Source organism: Haematobia irritans, chromosome 5 (genome assembly GCF_050003625.1).
Source record: "Haematobia irritans isolate KBUSLIRL chromosome 5, ASM5000362v1, whole genome shotgun sequence".
NCBI lineage: Eukaryota > Metazoa > Arthropoda > Insecta > Diptera > Muscidae > Haematobia > Haematobia irritans.
Window position 1 is genome coordinate 165,404,651 of NC_134401.1, and position 21,216 is coordinate 165,425,866.

The 21,216-nt window shown below is 34.4% G+C and overlaps 2 protein-coding genes across 3 annotated transcripts in view; one reads left to right on the forward strand and one right to left on the reverse strand.

The window, feature by feature from the left end:
* Vps13 (vacuolar protein sorting 13C) overlaps positions 1-10,094 on the forward strand; it is a 51,182-nt gene extending 41,088 nt beyond the window's left edge. The window contains exons 16-24 of the mRNA XM_075308830.1: positions 1,938-2,209; positions 2,279-2,499; positions 2,559-2,716; positions 2,773-3,597; positions 3,662-3,762; positions 3,829-3,967; positions 8,967-9,250; positions 9,323-9,461; positions 9,530-10,094. Coding sequence (XP_075164945.1) covers positions 1,938-2,209; positions 2,279-2,499; positions 2,559-2,716; positions 2,773-3,597; positions 3,662-3,762; positions 3,829-3,967; positions 8,967-9,250; positions 9,323-9,461; positions 9,530-9,733 — 2,343 coding nt within the window. The 3' untranslated portion in view covers positions 9,734-10,094. The remainder of the gene's footprint in view (positions 1-1,937; positions 2,210-2,278; positions 2,500-2,558; positions 2,717-2,772; positions 3,598-3,661; positions 3,763-3,828; positions 3,968-8,966; positions 9,251-9,322; positions 9,462-9,529) is intronic.
* Positions 10,088-21,216, reverse strand: part of blow (PH domain-containing protein blown fuse) — a 76,782-nt gene continuing 65,653 nt past the window's right edge. Inside the window, exons 4-5 of one of the 2 annotated variants that reach the window (XR_012722498.1) lie at positions 18,231-20,411; positions 10,088-16,122 (exon numbers count right to left, since the gene is read on the reverse strand). Coding sequence is in view for 1 of the 2 variants with exons in the window: in XM_075308831.1 (XP_075164946.1) it covers positions 18,529-20,411 (1,883 nt within the window). In the remaining variant the exon portion in view is untranslated. Of the gene's footprint in view, positions 20,412-21,216 lie in introns of both variants that reach the window. The other variant, XM_075308831.1, reaches the window with a different exon arrangement.

A 21,216-nucleotide genomic window follows, 5' to 3' on the forward strand; every position in this document is an offset into this window, starting at 1 on the left:
GACGAAACAACACCAACCTACTAACCACAATAAAAAGTCAGCTTTTGATTAGAAATTTTGCTCACTCCAAAATGGAGTTTTGGCTAAAGTAGAAAATTGATTGGTGTCGATTTTGAAAAACCCTAAAAATCAGTTGATTTTAGAGATTACCAAAAATTTATCTTAATAAATCGATGCAAATAAATCGATTTGCGACTACTCTATAAGTTAATGTCATAATGGGTTTTATAAAAAGTTGAAGAGCCATACGATTCTTAATATGCTTATTCCAGGAATTTCAAGTATTTAACGAGTTACATTATTTGTTACCAGTTCTATTTTCAAACTGGGTCTGGTCCTGAACTAATCTATACGTAATTTTATTAACTTTTTAGTTGGTTTTCTTTTAATTTTTATATTTTTGGTGATATAGTTTTAACTGTGTTGAAGGGCAGTCAGATCATATAATGATCAAGGACAAGAAAATCGATTACACAATTTAATGATTTTGACGCTCAAAACTCTTTTTTTTTTAATTTTCAACTCTTTCAAATATCGGGTATTTGAAGTTATCGGCTTTTAAAGTTCGAGTTTAAAATTCATTATTGTTATCACAACCCAGCAAAAAAATTTGGAAGTTGTTCCAAAGGCACAACTTTAAAAGCACTTCCAGAAGATGTACTCCCAATGATGTTCTTTATTTTAACTACATAGGAAGTTGTTTTCATTCAATTTTTTATAACATGCTTTTTTCATATTTTTAATGGGTAATTTTAACTTTTTTTAGTTCAAATTGGTTAAAAACAGTTTAAGAATTCATAAAATTGTACAAATTATTTAAATTTTGTCGAAAAAAATGCTAAATCCAATCTGAAAAAATTGTGCATTTTTGAAAATATTTGAAGTCAGACATTACAGACAAGCGTTATAATTCATTAAAAATTATAAAATATAAAAAAAAAATTATAGAAATTATTTAATTGACAAAATATCACAGAATTTTTTAATTTACTTCCAAAATTTGGATCACACCTAAAGAAGTCAGGCAAATTCAGTGCACCGGCTTTTGAAATGGAGGGCTTCCACTCTATGACAAGCCAATGTTAAATTCATCGCTTCTGCGTCAATTTTGCACCACTTCCGGATCCAAAAAGAACATTTTTATTACTTTTTTGGCGACGCTTTTTTAGCTGGGCCCAGTAAAAAATTTGGAAGTTCTTCTCAAGGCACAACTTTAAACGAACTTCCAAAAATGCTCTCCCAAAGATGTTCTTTATTTTAAATGCACAGGAAGTTCATTTGAGTCAATTTCTTTATAACTCGTTTTTTTCTTATTTTTAATGGGAAATTTATTTTTGTTTTGTGTTTCAAATAGGATAAAACAGATTAAGTATTAATAAAATTGTACAAATTATTTAAATTTAGCCGAAAAAAATGCTAAATCCTTTGTAGAAAAATTTCGAATTTTTGAAAATATTTGATCACAAAAGTTCCAGGCAAGCGTTATAATGCATTAAAAATCATTAAGAATTTTAAAAATTATTTATTTGTCAAAATATTACAAAATTTCTTAATTCACATCCAAAACACCAATTGAACCAATTAAATTTTTAATTGAATATTTTTTTTTAAACTCAATTAAAATTAAAAAAAAAAATTTCAATTAAAATTAAAAAAAAAAAAAGAAATTTGGTGATATTTCTTTCTATGTCATGAAAGTTGATTATCGATATGTAAAGCCATTGTAAGATTGATTTGAACGAAACTTATCGACCTAAGCGATTATTGATAATCCTGTTTTTAAAATATGAAGTGACACTTTGTTTTTCAGATAGTTTTTAGCGCTTTCGAAAATCAATTATCGTTACGAAACACTACTGAAATTCTATTTTTAGGATTGCTAACTTTATGCTATCATAATAATTTCTTTAACTAATAAATTCATATTTATTTCATAGCATGGTGGTATAAATGTGGATGTTCAAACTACTGAGGGTGGCATCTATATAACATTCACCGAATACAATCCTGGCGATGCTCCCGGTTTGTTGATTAATCACACTAGATATCCAGTTTACTACTATGAAAAAGGTGTTGGAAATAAAATGGTCTTGCAGCCTCAACAAAAAGTCCTTTATACATGGTCAAATCCAGCTGGCGATAGAGTCTTGGTATGTGGAGAAAATGAAGTGGAAAATGATTTAAGAAGAGATGGTTTTGGCAATATAACGTAAGGAAATTATAAAATTTTTGATTGAATCCCATTCAATTAATCCCATTTATATTGAATTTATTTTAGTGTGGAAAATGGTATTAAACCTTATTGGGTATCATTTTTGAATGGTTTGCAGCGTGTGCTATTATTTACGGAATATCAAGAGATTGCCACCAAGTCTGAAACCACAAATGCTTTGCAAAGCATAACCCAATCGATTGAGATAAAAATTCATGGTATTGGTCTATCATTGATAAACAATGAAACTGGTGTTGATATCCTCTATTTGGGTATCACTAGCTCAGGTGAGATTAGTGTTTCTAATTAGTGTATTAAGGATTTTTCTAAAAAATAATCATTCCAGGTATTGTTTGGGAGAATAGAAAACATGAGAAGAAACGTTATAAACAATTCAGTTTAGCTGATACCGAGCAACTGGAAGGTTTGTATCAACAATATTTGCTGGACAAAGTTGTATCGCAGCATACCACCAAGAGTTATATGTTGGATGGCAAATATCAAGTGAGTATGATTAAATTTTTCGTGATGGACATTTTTTTATTTCTTCCATTCCTTAGATTGATTTCGAAAACAATACCATGTTAAAGAACAATACTTTGCGTGAAATCAAACGGTACTTCCAACCAGGCGTATGGATAGGCCTTGATACATCACCCTTCCAATCTCAAATTCATGCAAAAATCAATCGTATACAATTGGATAATCAATTAACTGATTGCATATTCCCAGTGGTCTTGGCTCCCATTCCGCCACCCAAAACATTAGCCAAGTCGATGCAATTCAAACCATTTGTTGAAGTCAGTATAGTTGAGAGGGTTGTGCCTCATTCCACCGTCAAACAGTATAAATATGCTCGTGTACTTATGCAAGAATTCCACTTTAAAGTTGATTTGGTCTTCCTTATGGCTATTGCCGAACTATTTGCTGCCAATGTTGATGATGAGCGTGAGGCTAAACTATTTAAGGATGATGTTGAATCGATTGAGAAACCCTTGTCCGATTTGATTCAGATCCATTCACAGCTGCAACAAAAGAATTTCTATGATAATTTACATTTGGGACCCATGAAGGTCCATGTCAGTTTCTCCATGGCTGGTGTAGATACATCGGCTTTGCCTGGTTTTCTTTCGAATTTGTTGCAGGGTGTTGGTGTCACTCTGACCGATGTTAATGATGTGGTTATCCGTTTGGCTTTCTTCGAACGCGAATATCAATTCTTTACCCAAGATCAATTGAAATCGGAAATTGTGTCACATTATACGGGTCAGGCTTTGAAACAGATATATGTTCTGGTCTTGGGTTTGGATGTTTTGGGTAATCCTTATGGTTTGGTGGTAGGCATTAAGAAGGGTGTGGAAGATTTGTTCTACGAGCCATTCCAGGTGAGTTTATTAGTGGGATTGAGTGAGTGAGTTTAAAGCATTTAAAAAATATTTATTTTATTAGGGAGCCATCCAAGGTCCTGGAGAATTTGCCGAAGGCTTGGTATTGGGTGTTAGATCATTATTTGGTCATACTGTGGGTGGAGCTGCAGGAGCCGTATCCAAGTATGTTATAAATTTATAATTGCTTTTTTAATCTCCTTTAAATTATTTAAAACTTTTTTTCTACAGAATTACTGGAGCCATGGGTAAGGGTTTGGCCGCTCTTACCTTTGATGATGAATACCAAAAGAAACGCCGTCAAGCAATGAATGCCAAACCTAAGACTTTCCAAGAGGGCATGGCTCGCAGTAGCAAAGGTTTAGTCATGGTGAGTTTATCTAACTTTTATAGATTTAAACCAGTGAATATTAAGTTAAGAAAACGAAAAAATTTCAGGGAAAGCTTCGTGAAATTTTTTGTTTTCTTAACTTTACTGCTTTAATCCAATTTCAATGAAATATTTTACACTCAAAATGAACACAGAAAAAAAATCACGAACATTTTTGCAATTAAAGTCTTAATTGAGTTTTAAAAAATATTCAATTAAAAATTTAATTTAATTTCTGTGATTGAAGACATTTCAAATAAAAAATAAATGGGATTAATTAATTTCGTGATTGAATCAGATTTTTTTTGTGTATAAAGGGTTTTTCACTAGGAGCTTTTATATTGGTATTCAAAGAAAATTTTAATTTTTTTAGATAGATAATCTGATGTTTATTAATAAAGAATACCAATATGAACAAAATGGCCGCCATGGCGACACTTGTTTTGCCTCATGAATTCTATCATTGTGGCTTTGAATAGACGCTGGGCTGCTGGCATAGGCCTTATCTTTCTCAAAGGAAGTAGTGCTATGTCCCAAGATCTCGGTGTCCTCTTGGATAGGTTTTCATTTCCGTGAATTCGTTAATAGTCTTTGAGAAAATGGGGTCTTAAGCTCAAAGTCTCATTTTAGTATTTGGACCAATGTGCCAAAAATCGATATGCGATAGTGGAGAGCCACCAGTTTTTGCTGACACAGTAGCTCAATTACTAAAATCTGAGTATCAGTTTAAGACCCAAACTTCCCAAAAACTGCTAACCGATCGTTTTCAGTACTTGGGATGTCGATTTTGGGCACACTGGCCCAAATACTACAATCTGATTTTCAGTTTTATACCCAATTTTTTTCAGAATCTGTACGATTTTCGGTTAATTTTGTGTGTGTTTTCGGTATTTTATATAAATTTCTATTAAATTGTTCTACATTGTTTTGCTGATAAGAGGTTTTATATAAAATATAATAATTTTATTTAGTTTTAATGTTTTTCCTACGTATTTAACAGTGTTATCTACATTAATTTGCTGGACGGCTGAGCTAGCTGAGATAGGTTCATGTATTCACTAAGATAAAATTAACTATGTTTATTATTTGGCAGTTCTACCAAATTGAACATCGCTCGGTTTGTGCCTTAGCTAAGATAAAAGTAACTTCACGGACACAGAGAGTAGATAATACAGAAGGATGAAAATGACTCTTCTGCAAAGAAAAAAAAGTTGACCGTATAGATGTCACACAATGACCGCAGCATTTTGGTATCACCGGCGTTGCAGTCGAAGCGCTGCTTTGATAAATTGCTTATAGAAGCATCGGCAGTTATAATTTCTAATTGTATGCGAAAAATTTAATAGAATGTACAACAAGCTGGTTTCTTATATGCCGTCCACACTATAAGTTATTCCGGACGAATGTCTGTGTTTGTATAGAATCTTACAGTGTGGCCGAACGCTAAGAATTGTCGGACGTAAGTCTTGACCTATAGTCTTGACGGCATAATGCGCCGTCAAGACTATCATGTCTGTTCTGGCTCACACCGCATTGTGCACCACACTATACACTTTCTACACACCACACACAAAGTTAGTTGTTCTGAGTCACACGTGTGAACACTTTTTTCGGACTTTTAATCGAAAAATGTGACAGCTGATTTTTTCTGCAAGCCATATTATTTGCAGATAGAAATTATAAACAAAACATATTTTGCCGGTATAAACATAAAAAATTAAATGTAATGCGTAATTCAAAGCCATAAAATGCCTGCCGGATTTTTGTTAGGAGTGACTAATGTAAGGACAAGAGCAATTTATCAAGAACAAATAAGAAGGCGATTTCTACCTTTGTTTTGATTTGTTTTTTTTTTTCTATCCCTCCTCTATGTTACTCATGAACAAACGATCGCCGTGTCGTTCTCGTTTTAGTTTTTGACGGCGGAGAAGTTTTTATTTTGGTTTTGGTCAAACAGTTTTTAACATCCATACATTAAAGGAAATTTTATTATAGCGGGCATAATTAACTATTCTGTTAATGTTTTTCTCATTTGTATTGCTTAAATATTTACAATAATATTGCAAACAAAATTTCTATCGTGGCGGCCTCCATTTGCAGAAAGATATTGGCGGCGTTAGTTTTTTTTAATTTGCTCAGTGATTTGTGCACCAAGAACACTTTGCAGAATTGAAGATGCCATATTTTTCATGCAATAAATTTGGTAAAATTCACTTTTCTTAGCCCATTGATTTTGTAAAAGTTATAATTTAATTACCTTATATTTTCAAAAAGACCTTTGATTTGTTTAGGAAATCGGATAGTATTCACAAAAATCAAAGATAATTTTGCTTAAAACTTTTTTGTTAACTTTTAAAAATTGTGGCAACATTATACTTTCGAACACACTGAAAATCAGCTGATTAAAACAAACCCAAAATTTATACACCAATCAGAGGAAATTTCGGTTCAAATTTTAGATTGATTTTTAAAATCGTGGTTTCTGCCATATATAAGTGACTTTCCCAATAAAATTTGCAAATATTTATAAAAAAAACATATTAAAGTTTCAGATTCTGTTATTTATTTGTTATAAAAACTTCTAACTTTGCATACGATGGCTGTACACTAAGCCTACACAAAAGAAATGTTCGTGTACATTTTTCAGGTCTATGACGGTGTATAGTGTTGCCCAGAACACCTTTTAAGTGTGACACCATACGAAAATTGTACATGTGTGTACCAGAACAGACACGTATAAGTTTATCCGGACGATAGTGCTCGTATGGAACATATCCAAAATGTTGGCCACACTATAAGTTATGTCCGACCGCATAATCGATACTGCTGCTTGTTAATGTGATCGATAACACATTTTTTCGATTCTTTAGTTATCGTCGATAATTCGTATCGATTGGCCACACAATAAGATTCTATACAAACACAGACATTCCGTCCGAAATAACTTATAGTGTGGATGGCGCATAAGAAACCAGCTTGTTGGGTTTTCTGTTGTCGATATTTATTATTTGCCGGAATTAAAAACACACCTGTTAGATACACTTACAAAAAATAGAATAATTTATTGCGGAAACAGAGCTGTTTAATGTAAAAACGGTTGATGTTGCCAGATTAGCTTTCTCGGATTTGCGTGTATGTCCACTATAAATGCAAACTTTTATAACAAATAATATTTGTCATTACAAAATAGGTTTTAAATCCTATTTTGTTAAGTTTCGTAAAGCCGACAGAGAATAGAACTGGGTGACGCCGACGCAAACTGTATGATATCTATTTATGGTATTTTGTCGCATTGAACCATGATCATATTCTGACTAAAAAAACAACATAAATATGCGTTTATTTTTATTATTTTTTTTTCGACAAAACACCATAACTCAAAATATGTTGTTTTGTAAAAAAAAAAATTGGTCAATTACACACACCTTATGTGAACTTATGTTGTTTTGTCAAAAGTATCATACAGGTATTTCGATTTTATTTTACAACATATGGTGAGCTATGTTGTTTTGTCAAATTAAACTTAAAAAAAATTCGCGACTTATCTTGTTCACCCGATCTAGGGCAGACATTAAAACTCTGGAAACACAGAAAGATGCGCTTTGAAAAACTATACAGAACATTTTTGAGAAATTGTCCTATCTCGACTTATGGGGTTTGTCATAAGTCCACACATATATTTATTTATTTAATTTACTTCTAAATAATCAAATAATAAAATTGTTTGGTAGATCAACATGAAAGTGAACCATCTTCACCATGTCTATATTTATGGGATATATTGTCCAAAATAGTGAGAAACGCTGATAAGTTAGCAACATTTAGCACCGAGTCCTCTCGAAATGATTTCACAATTGTTGATAAATGTCTTAGCCAAGCTGAGTAAAATAATAAACTAGTGCTTGGGTCCCCAAAATAAAATCCTGTGACCGCTTCCAGCCCAAATGTTCTATTTACACTCTGTTGTATGCCGTTCAATAAAGAGGAGCAAAGTTTCCCTTTTTTAAATTGTGACGATTTGCTGTGAATCTTTTTTAATAATTATGAAATAAAAAGAATTTTATTTCTAAAATCGAAAAATTACCAAAATTTATGTAAATTTCACACGATATCCGCAAGTCCCCCAACTCGAAAATTTCGTGCCCATCCATGAAAATAAAATATTCCCAATTTGGGAAAATATTCCCAATACTGGCACCACTGATTAGCTATGTTTATATTTAGCTAAGCTGTTGTATCAAGTGAACATCGCTCGGTTTATGTCTTCGCTACGATAAAGTTGACTTCACGGACATAACGCGTCGTCCGGATCCTCTTCTTTATCGATAGAGCAATGCATTCAACGTAATCAAATCCAATCATTTTCAATGATCCAGCCGGGCCCTTAGCCGCACTAAACATTCACACGTTGAGAGGTTGGAGAGGCTTCTCAACATTAACTCTTGGATTTTCCGAACCATATATGTCAAGTTTTATTGTTTACCTTGTTGATGAGACATGTATTCTTCCATTTTTAGTAAATGTGTGGCATCAACTTGTCAAGTGTCAAAGAACAAAGGCTTCAAAATGGACAGTTACTGACATACCGGTTATTTAAAATCATTCTATTTTATAAAATGTAAAAAAATAGTCCTAAGATTTCAGCTTTCAAAAGGCTGTAAACATTCTGATATTCATATTCTCACCGTGTTTGTGAAATACCGGAGATTTTAAAATCACCCTATATTATGAAAAACTTAAAACGGTTGTCCTAAGGTTTCGGCTTTCAAAAGACTGTAAAGTTTCGGATTTCCACATTCTCCACATGTTTGTTTATCGAACAAACAACCACTTTACAAAGATCTTAGGCCGAAAAATATATAAAGAAAAATATTTTACAAAAATCGAAAATTAGGTTAGAATTTTTATAATTGCATATATTTACTTATTTCTAAGAAAACTTCATCAATTTCAAATCCATATTATTTATTTATAAAATTTTTTAATTCTATAATTCTAGGGCTTTGTTGATGGCGTTACTGGCTGTGTTACGAAACCCATAACCGGAGCTAAAGAAGAAGGCGTTGAAGGCTTCTTCAAGGGTCTGGGTAAAGGAACAATTGGTTTGGTTACACGTCCCACAGCTGGTATTGTCGACTTTGCGCATGGTACCTTTGATTCGGTGAAAAGGGCAACAGAAGTCCAAGATGAAACAACGCGACTAAGGCCTCCACGTCTCTTCCATGAAGATAAACTTTTACGTTCGTACTGTCTAGATGAGGCCAAAGGAAATCAATTGTTAAAGTAAGTAGAAGGAGGGAGAAGAGAAATTGCAAATTTAATTATTTTATTTAAATTATTTTTTTTTTCTATTAGGGAAATTGAAAAAGGCAAATATGCCAGTACTGATAGTTTTGTCCACTGTGAAGAGATTGTTACAAAACAAGAATTTGTGGTGGTTTCCAATCATCGCATTATTTATGTAACACGTAATGATATGTTTGGAACTTGGGGTGTAAGTATATATAAATATGCATATGAGGTATATATTAATGGAAACTAATGGCTAACAATTTGTTTTAGGTTCAATGGACATATCTATGGTCTGAAATTGCAAATGTCACCGCCTCAGATCGTGGCATTGAGATCTTACTTAAAAAGGAAGGCAAAAAGGTCTTGGGACTCTTTAGCTCTGGAGAACAACAGCATAAACTTATCTTAATGCCTTTGCGAAAACGCCGTGAAAAGCTTTTAGAAGCCATTGAATCTCATCGTGTTGTCACTTAAGTGGCAACTACCAACACTAAGGCATGCGTGCGCACAAGCAAATAAAAAAGAAGATTTGCTAAAAATCCATTCATTAGACTTGATGTTCTTCTTTAACATTTCGAAAAAAACTAAATTTAAGTCGTAAGTCTTCTAGCCTTTCCCTTTCCTCTACCATCTATCTTTCCCTTTCCTCTCTCTCTCTCTAGATATTTTCCTTGCTGTATTACAATTGTATTCTAATTTTTTATACACATCTACAATACGACCAACCCCACTCTATTGTAGGCTATAGAATTTAATTTTTTTTTTCTATACACTTGCTAACATTTTGTAAAACCCAAAAAAATGAAAAAAATCAAATACAAAAATGAATTCAGGAGTTTTTTGTTACACATTTTTTTTATAATTCATTAAGCTTTTTTTATTTTCTTTTGTTTCATTTGTTGTTATACTAGAATAACACGGGCTTATATTCTATGTACTACATATACACACACACATACATATGTTATAAACTAAACTAAAGTAAACACTAAAACAATAATATTCTCTTTTTTCGAAAAAAAAAAACAAATTAAACTCCAAGCCGATGAAACACATTATGCAGCGAACATATTTAAATTGTTGTTTTTATTATTGATTGATTTTTTTTTAATATTGATGTTAAAATGGATACCGAAAACATTTTATAAACAATTTTACATTTTACACATGATATTTAATAAACGAATAAAAAACTAAAACGAGAATCAAAGCAAATGAATAAATAAATATGAATGTTACACATGAAAAAAAAATACATACGAAAAAGTTGAACATTTCTTTCGATTTATTAGGGTATTTTGCTAAGATGGGAATTTTAATTAAAATCAGAAAAATTAATATTTTTATTTTAATCCAGGGGAATTTCCGCTCCTCGTACTTAATGTATTGCTATATTTGCTAACTAAAATTCCGTAAGGCGTTATTATCGATTGTATTCATTTTACTCCCATGAGAAATACATGGAAACCCTATATTTTGTCATTTTGTCATGCAAACGAAATTTCCGCTAGAAGTACATACCGAGCTTTATGTGGATTTTATTTTTGAATAGTGACATACGGAGTGTTTTCTTTTAGCACTGGATACCCTAAGCAGTCACGGACTAAAAGAAAACAGCGTACTCGTTTATCCAGGACATCTCCAAAAAAAATGCAACACTGTCATCAACTGTTTAAAAGCAATCACAGAAAACAAGGGAAATCTCTCACCGACGCGACTTGCACTGATGAAATGTACTGCACTCATAGTCTGTTAAAAACAGCAGTCGATGTCTGCTGTTATATTTTTGTACTTCAGGGCCTAATGAACAAAAATTTATAACATTTTTAGGTTATAAATTTTTCCCCAAAGCATATTTAAGAACCAAGAGTAGTTTTGGTATATTTTTGCACTTTAATATACTTACAAGCTCCTAAATACGATCAGACACATTTTGTTTGCTGTTATGCCTTAATTCGATAAGTTCACCACTGTGGTATCACAATGGACTGAATAGTCTAAGTGAGCCTGATACATCGGGCTGCCACATAACCTAACCTAACCTAATTCGATAAATATTCAGATTTTTGGTCAAATACTATAGATATGCATAAAATATTGTGTTAATTATTTTAGGATAGCTCCTAAGTTGACATTTTTATTTGTTTTAGGCAAAATAAAACATGTTTTAGTGTAATCGAGCTTAAAAATAGCAGGAAATGTTTGCTATTTCAGCAAACAATGACTGCTGTCCCTTTTTCAGCAGACTTTCTGCTGTTTTAGCAGACTTTTCTGCTGTCCCTACTAACAAATTTCTTTGGGTGTGGATAGAACACCAGTGCAACGATGTTCTGCATAGCCCATACATATGTTGCATTCAGTGCTAAAAGAAAACAGCCCTATAGTCGATGTCTTTACTTCTTAAAGTGTAATTCAAATTGTAATGTCGACTTTTTTCAAAATTTAAGGAGTAAATTTATTAAATTTATTATAAAAAAGCGTTGGAACAAAGGTTTTGGAAGAAAATATGTTTTTATAAAAAATTATATTTCATGGTTCCTTATAACTCTTTAGCAAAAATGCTACCGAATATCGATAATGGCGTGCTTTTAATTTCTCCCATGAAGTGCCTTGTATGTATATATTCTTGTCAATCAAAATACAAATCTGTGATGTCCGTATTTAATATGAAAACTAAAAAAACACGTAGACGTACCACGAGTTTCACAAAACAGTCGATAACATCGTGCTATCGAAAAATACTCAAAGATAGAACCGGGAATTTTAATTTGAATCAAAAACAAAAAGACCGTTTTATGTTAAGCCCAGGGAATTTCCGCTACCCGTAAGCAATATCTCGACATTGTCTCTTTGGATCTGTTCTTGGCGAAAAATTGTTGAGGGAGACATCGACCAAGCACATTTCCCCCATAAAGTCAAACTCAGTGATTATCAATTGTTTACATTTACATAACATCGACCTTTTTGTCAAAATTTGGAGAATAAATTTATCATAAAAATTGTTAAGACAAAGGTTTTTGAAGAAAATATGTTTTTATAAAAAATTATATTTCTTGGGTCCTTATAACTCCATACCAAAAATGCTACCGAATATCGATAATGGCGTGCTTTTATTTTCTCCCATGAAGTACCTTGTATATATATATTCTTGTCAGTCAAAATATAAATCTGTGATGTCCGTATTTAATATGAATCAAAAACAAAAAGACCGTTTTATGTTAAGCCCAGGGAATTTCCGCTACCCGTAAGCAATATCTCGACATTGTCTCTTTGGATCTGTTCTTGGCGAAAAATTGTTGAGGGAGACATCGACCAAGCACATTTCCCCCATAAAGTCAAACTCAGTGATTATCAATTGTTTACATTTACATAACATCGACCTTTTTGCAAAATTTGGAGAATAAATTTATCATAAAAATTGTTAAGGTTTTTGAAGAAAATATGTTTTTATAAAACATTATAGTTTTTGGTTCCTTATAACTCTATAGCAAAAATGCTACCGAATATCGATAATGGCGTGGTTTTATTTTCTCCCATGAAGTGCCTTGTATGTATATATTCTTGTCAATCAAAATACAAATCTGTGATGTCCGTATTTAATATGAAAACTAAAAAACGCGTAGACGTACCACGAGTTTCACAAAACAATCGATAACATCGTGCTAACGAAAAATACTCAAAGACAGCACTGGGAATTTTAATTTGAATCAAAAACAAAAAGACCTTTTTATGTTAAGCCCAGGGAATTTCCGCTAACCGTAAGCAATGTCTCGGCATTGTCTCTTTGTATCTGTTCTTGACGAAAAATTGTTGAGGGAGACATTACCGGCCAAGTAGCTATATCTGCTAACGAAAATTCAGTGATTATCAATTGTTTACATTTTGCTATAAGAAATACATGGCAAACGTATATTGTTGGTATGCAAACGAAATTTCCGCTAGAGGTGTATACTGGCCTTTATATGGATTTTTTTTCGACTTATTGGAATTTGGAAAATGTCAGTTGAAAACATTTATAAATGTCGATTTTTTTCTCTTTATTTAAATTTGGCATAGTGGATGCTTCTCCAAATATATTTCTGTACTTTTTTCGTGTTTCTTGGCATTTTTCAAAATTTAAAGAATTGATTTTTTATAAAAGTATGTTTGAAAAAATGACTTCGAAAAAAATCATGTTTATATAAAAAATAAACAAGAAAATATTAATTTTTTGTTTGACAGATAAATACGATTCCCTACAACTCCATAACCAAAAATGTTACCGAATATCGATAATTACGTTTTTTTTTATTATCTTCCATAATAGAGGTGTGCGCGTGACTGAAATTTCACTCACATTCACGAAGCAAAATGTTTATTCACGCACGCTCAGGCACGATACGTGTGGTAGCCAATCACAATCACGCACATTCACGAAATGAAAATCAGTACACACGCACGAACTACTTTTAAAGACCCACGCTCATGTACGATTCACGACAAATTCACGAGATTCACGACATTTTCCAAACGGAAATCAGCAGAGGTAACATAACTTAAAAATAGAATATAGTTCGAGGGCTAAATTAATTTCAGTTAACATACGAGTATGAATTGATTTGTTGGTGAGCGTGATTTTGCAGAAATTTTATTCACGCACATTCACGAACCGATTTTATTTCTCACTCACCTCACGCACGACATATTTATTTTAGTCCCATTCACGCACATTCACGAGAGTTGCTTTGGATATTGTTCACGACTCACGTGATTCACGCGTGTCACGAGAATTTCGTATCGCGCGCACATCATGCAACGAAAATGTATGTTGCATACCAGTAAAACAGTCGTACCACACGTTTCTTAGGCCAGAAAACCTAATCAGTCGATAACGAAAATTTGAGATATAAACCCGACTTAACTGCCTCTTCGTGATACTCAAGAAAACCTCAGTCGATAACATTGTTCTAACGAAAATTTGAGATATAAACCCGACTTAACTGACTGTTCGTGACACTCAAGAAAACCTAATCAGTCGATATAACGAAAAATTGAGATATAAACCCGATTTAACTGCCTGTTCGTGATACTCAAAGTTAGCACCAGACCATAAAGATATCAGTAAATGATGCTGGACAATTCGTTCGTCTCGACATTGTCTCTTTGGATCTGTTCTTGGCGAAAATTTTTCGAGGGAAACATCGACCAAGCACATTTCCATCAGATATGCAGCAAAATTGTATGTTGCCCACCAGTAAGACAGTCGTGTCACGCGTTTCTTAGATCAGAAAATGTAATCGGTCGATAACATCTCCCTAACCAGAGTTTGAGATCCATTGCGCTTGCAGAGGATTTTGCCGTAGAGTGATTTTTTAAAGATTCGTTTGCCTCGAGGCAAACTTCGAGAACTTCAGACCAATCATAGAGCATTGACGCAATTCCATTTGCAGAGGATATTGCCATAGAGATATCAGTGAATGATTTTGGACAATTCGTTCATCTCAACAATATCCCTTAGCAGCAATTCTTCTTGGCGAAAAATAGTAGAGGGAGATATTATCGACTACATACATTTCCTCCACAAGCCACGTATGTAACGAAAATGAATGTTGCACGCCAGTAAGGTAGTCGTGCCACTCCTTTCATAAGCGAGAAAATTTAAGCGGTCGGTAACATCGGCCTCACCATCCAAACAATTGCGTTTGCAGAGGTTTTTGCCGTAGAGAGTGATTTTTTACGTTTGTTTTGCCTCGATGGGCACGAGAACTCCACTAGCAGGCATTAAGTTTTGCTTGATGAAACTGTTTTACTGGCATCTAAACCCAATTTTCGAGAACATGTAAACCATCAATGACAATACATCACAAGCTTTTTTGTATAAACACGCACTTCTTATCGGTGAAATTTAATACCAATTTCACCGATAAGAAGTAGAGGGAGATATTATCGACTTCATACATTTCCTCCATAAGCCACGTATGTAACGAAAATGAATGTTGCATGTCAGTAAGGTAGTCGTGCCACTCCTTTCATAAGCGAGAAAATTTAAGCGGTCGATAACATCGTCCTCACCATCCAAACAATTGCGTTTGCAGAGGTTTTTGCCGTAGAGTGATTTTTTACATTTGTTTTGCCTCGATGGGCACGAGAACTCCACTAGCAGGCATTAAGTTTTGCTTAATGAAACTGTGTTACTGGCATCGAAAACCCAATTTTCGAGAACATGTAAACTATCAATGACAATACATCACAAGCTTTTTTTGTATAAACACGCACATCTTATCGGTGAAGTTTAATACCAAGTGCAAACCCTCACAGGCTTTTGAACAGAAAACTTTCGGTGTACACATTTAGAGAAAGTTTCGTGTACATGGCGGTAATGCAGTGTCAAGATTTCCTATGGAAAAAGTCTTAAAAAATTGAATTTTAACTATTACAGATGGCCGCAAATATATTGGATTTTTGTCCCATTACAAAATTGCATTATACACATGCAAACGAAATTTCCCCTCGAGATATTGAGCTTTAAGAAATGTAGGCAAAACACTATTATCCATATGGACAAAATTTGCGATATAAAGAAAAGTAATGCACGTGCTTTCGGCCAGTTGTCGATAAGTTGGTATACATAGTGTTGCTACGGTATGGTTGGTTCTTATAGGGACAATAAACAGTGTTAGGTAGTGAAATTTTAATTTATATGTCAATACAATCAAGAGTTACATCAAGAGCTACGTAGAGTCGGTAAAAATTAGATTTCCGCAAGAGGTGCATATCGAGATTTCGGAAACTCCTTCAACGACTATATGGCATTCCATTATTGAAAATACAGAACGATTTAAATGCACCATATTATCGACGCTTTATGATAATGTTATGTAAACCTAGGGTTACCAGATGATGGTTGCGGAAATCCGGGACATTGCCCCGTACATTTCGGGATTTATCGGGACACGCAAAAAAAAATCCTAAATATGTTGGAACCTCTGAAACTCATATTTACTGGCATATTACTTTCGGTTTTGGCAAACAAACTTAAGCTCTGCGATAACAATCGCTGCTTCTTTTGTAGTACATTTAGATACTGGGAATTAATTGGCATTAATATATACTCAGACTATACTAAAAACCTTGGACTCTGTGTTCCTTAACTCGAAAACGGCCATGGGAGAATTGCATGGGTTGTAAAGACACAAAGCAAATATGGCCCCATTTAAACTTGAACCGCACACTAGATATGCTAGTGTTCTCAAGACGTCAGATATCACTTCTGATATCTGCTATAACGGGTCGCTGCCTGATAGGCGGATTTGCAAAAACTATTGGCGCGAAGTATAATGACTACTGTATGAGCTGTCATGATACGGAGGAAAAGGAATCAATTAAACAACTCTTGTGTGAGTGTCCTGCATTTTGTGTAAGGCGTAAGCGAATTTTAGGGACATATAGCTTTAGATTACTGGCGGAGCTGGAAAACGTTAACTTAAGCAGTCTGTTAATGTTTTTGGAACAATATGGTTCGTTCAACAAAAGAAAATAATATTAAAGGTTCAGTGGTTAAAACTAGAAGTGCCCATATATAATAGGTACGTTTAATTAAGTGTGGTATCGCAATGGACTGAATAGTCTACGTGAGCCTGAAACTTAATCAGGCTGCCACTTTAACCTAACCTAACCTACTGGGAATTTGGATATCGCCATGGACATGGTTTGGTTATATTTCGCATCAGAGTTGGGGATTGTTATAGTGTCACTGAAGAGTATAGTAGTGAATGGGATAAAGTCGAACTTTAAAATGTTGGATGGGAGGATGGGACTTGACTTATAATTTGTAAAAATGCATTTCACAGAAAAACGTGAATTTGAACTATTAGACATTTGCGTATATTTTTTACATTACTCAAGTGGTAGTGATTGGATTTGTTTCTCATAGTGATGAGATTGAATGAAATGGTACAAATTCTCACAGACAAATGTACATTTAACAAGTTTATACAGCAGCAAGTTCGGCCGTGCCTAATCTTATATACCCAGCACCATGAATGAAATATAAGAGTTACCATTGAAAACTCTTCGTCGTAGCGGGTCACTTGATAATATATAGAAATGATTGAATAACGACTTGATTTAAAATATAAAATCTATCGATGTTTATCCCCATTATTCAAATGATTAGAAGAAGTAAAACCTGGAAATTTTACTTTCAGTTTCAAGCAATTTTCATGATCAGTGCGCCTTCTATACCCTCAAGAAGCGAAATTATTTTAGTAAAAGAACTAAATCCGTTACAATTTCAGGCAAATCCGATAAAAACTACGATTTATATAAGCCCATGGAGTTAAATCGAGAAATATGGGTGCTATGCAAAAAACATGCACCGATACACAAAATTCAGCATACCTAACATATTTGTGGTTCTGAAATACCTACAGAATCTAGACCTCAAATTGGAGGGCGGGTATATATGGGGGATATATCAATATCTATACCGATACACAATTTATTCGGAACACCTATTTATGGTTCTCAAAAAACTATAGATTTCATATTTCGAGCAAATTGGATAAAAATTACGTTTTCTAGAATCTCAAGAAGTAAAATCGGGTGATCGGGCTATACACACCATATTCGATACAACTATTTGTGGTCCAATTTCAGGCAAATCGGATAAAAAAAGACCCCAATTCTGGGGGTCGGTTTATATGGGGGCTATACCAAAACTTGGACCGATATAGCCCATTTTAGAACTTCTCTTGCCTGCAAACTAAATGAAATGGCAAACTTATTATACCATTCTATGGTGGTGGGTATTTAGCGATTTAATTTCAAATCGTGTTCTTTTCTAAGATATGGAAAAAATTAAACAAAGACCTTGAGTAATTGAAATTCCGGGATTTTTGGCAAATTTTGTGAAAGATTCGGGACACTTCCTGGAGACGAAATTCCGGGACAATCCAGCCGAATCCCGGCCATCTGGCAAGCCTATGTAAACCCCTTACATTTCTAGTTCAAATGCCGATAAGACAGCCGTATTTCTTATGGGACAAAAACGTGACCAATCAATTATTACTTGCAAACATCTCGCCAAATTATAGCTTTGCATTCCCTTTTGAGCATTCCCATGATCGATGTCAATAGGAATTGTCGGTAAAAATGTTCGAAAAATGTTTTTGCATGAGTGCAAAAATATTATTTTCAATTGTGTATACTAGAGATTTTAGCGAAATATATCGGGGCACCGTGTTCATAGAGCATGTGAATTTTGGCTTTACTATCACTTAAAGCTTAAGCTAAACTTTTTTCAAAAAACTACTGGGCGGTGATGAAACAGTCATTATGGGCTCATAATTATTACAATCATTGTCACAAAAGGAACTAAACGAGGCCACGGCATCTGCGGTAAAAATGCTCGCCAAATGTCCACTTGCCTCCAATTGATTGATGAGCATATTTACTTTGCCTTTACCATTTGACATGGGTGAGGTGGTGGTATTGGCTGCAGAGCTGGAGGATTTTAGAATAGGCGAAGCTGGATTACTGCTAACACTAGAATCATTATTCTCATCTGTTTGATCTGAGGAATTGAGAAGATTTTCCTTTTCACTTTGTTTACCCTTAGAGGGAGCATTGGAGTGAGACGATGTGAGGGAAGCATTACTTCTGGTTGATGAAGTGGTCTTGTTGAGACGATTTAAAAACCAATTCTTGGTGGCTGAGGTTTTGTCTGCCATAGATTTTTGAGGACTATTTTGTGGCGGAGTTGAGGATTTCTTTTGTTTCTTCAATTCGCCGGTAAACGATGTAGGTGAAGTGGAGTTGATGGTGGTGCTGTTGCTGGTATTAATGGGTGATGTACTCATTATAAGTGACTCCCCATCTTGCTGCGAAGATGATGATGCTGAGGAATAGGTCTTCTTAAGGGGTTTCTTTGCTGCAATCGGCCCATTTGTCAATTGACTAGATAATTTACTATGGACATCCTTAACTTTGGCCTGGAAATTGAGTTTCTCTTCCATTTTCAAATTAATTTTAGGTGGAGTAATGAAATTTAGATTTACATTGGGGCTTATTGTAGTTGAGCTATTATTTGCTAGTGTTTCCGTTGGAGTCTTTTCCATGTCATAGGGATTTATGAGTTGCACATTTTCATTGTCATTAGCCAATGGTAATGGTGGACATTTGGGTACATCATATTCAAAACGTTCAGCCATAGCGGAGGGGCTATTTTGCTTTTGTGGCAAATCAGGGGGACTGAGGGTCCCCATATTGGTGACATTGTAGACAGGTGAAGGTTCCTCATAGATACAATCACTGGCTGTTAAACTGGTGGTCATTGAGCTATTGGCATTAGTATTATGCTTCATATCATTGGCCTTTTGAAATGTACTCAGAAAAGTCATTTTCTTCATAACTGGAGGAGTAGGTAATTTGCGAGCCGAGGAATTTCTAACTGTCGTCAATGCGGTCGCATTACCACCTCCACTACCCAAATCACTTCTTATGGCCGCCTCAATGGCATGTATCCATTCTTTGGCATCAATTTCATTGACAGCTTGAAATACAAATCGCTTGCTGGGATCTGCTGTGGATATTTGGAAGCATACATCTCTGCGTTTTCCCTCACCGAAATGTTCAATCTCAATGCCGGGCATTTTCAAATACAAACTAATCGACGGTTTATTGGAGGTAGGTCCATCGGCATAGCAGAGCATCCAATCGTTGAGTATACCACAATAGCATTTTTTACTTTGATCGAAAAACAAACGCTTCTCGATTCGTTGCAATTGTCCATATTTGGCCGATTTGTGTATGGCCAAATGGCCTGCTGGTAAATCCATATAGGGACACTCCATATGGGGCAATGTAAAACCCAGCGATTCGGGTGTTATAGCCTTTTGGGTTTCTTCATTTCCCACATGATCTTCTTCGCCATCTGAACCCTGAGTGGTAACCTGACAGATGTCATAGATTTGTGGATCATCTTCGAAATCATCATCCAATTGGCCATCAATACTATCCGTTTCGGCTTCTTCATCTGTGGTTGTGGTCATGGTATCATGTAGGCGATGTAGAAAACTTTTGTTTTGTTTCACAATCATAGTGGAACAACGAAATGTCTTATCACTATCCACTGAGCTATTCATGATGTTGACATCCCTTGAAGGCGATATTTCTGAAAGAATAAAGCATAAGTTGGATGATTAATGCAAAATGTAGATACAAAATGTAAGTAGAAAAGGAAACTTTATTATGTGTATGGTAGAAGTAGCCACAATGATTCGATTAGCATGTCTGCCTTATATACGAGCATGGTCTGATAAGTATTTAGCCTACCAAAAGAAAAAAAAAAACGTTTTGAAAAAAAAAACAAAATACAATGTCTGCTATCTCGGGACATTTAGCCCAGGTTTGCGCTGGGTACCCAGACTGATAGTCATGACTGAAATTTGTGAAATTACTAGGGTTTAAATTAAAAGAATACGGTTTGTGATCATATCCTAAGTTCACCGTGGCAAAGAAGAAGGTGTGAGCTAGGACTGATTGAAAGTCGATTTTTTTTCAAAAGTTTTTTTGAAAAGTTTTCAGGACTTGTTAGTTTATAGTAACTGACCGTTATTTTAGGCTTACTTGGACTATTCAGTCCATTGTGAATTCGAACGGCATTTCATATTACGATTGAAACCACTTAGAGAAGTTGTGAATCAGAAATTTCAACAGATTTACTAAGAGGGAATAATCCACCGCTGACAATTTTTTGGAGATCGGTGTTTTTCCAATTTTCGTTAAAAGTCGATAAATCGATTTTCGACTCTTGAATCCCGAGTAAAATGGCGACGACTGAGCAACAGTAAATCGATGGTCTCTTCTCGACATTCCTATTTGGTACCGATAAGGCAGTTTATACCGTATATAGGAAACAACCGATCGTTGATTGCCTTGGCTGAACGATATATCATCAAAAATCAATAATCGAATTA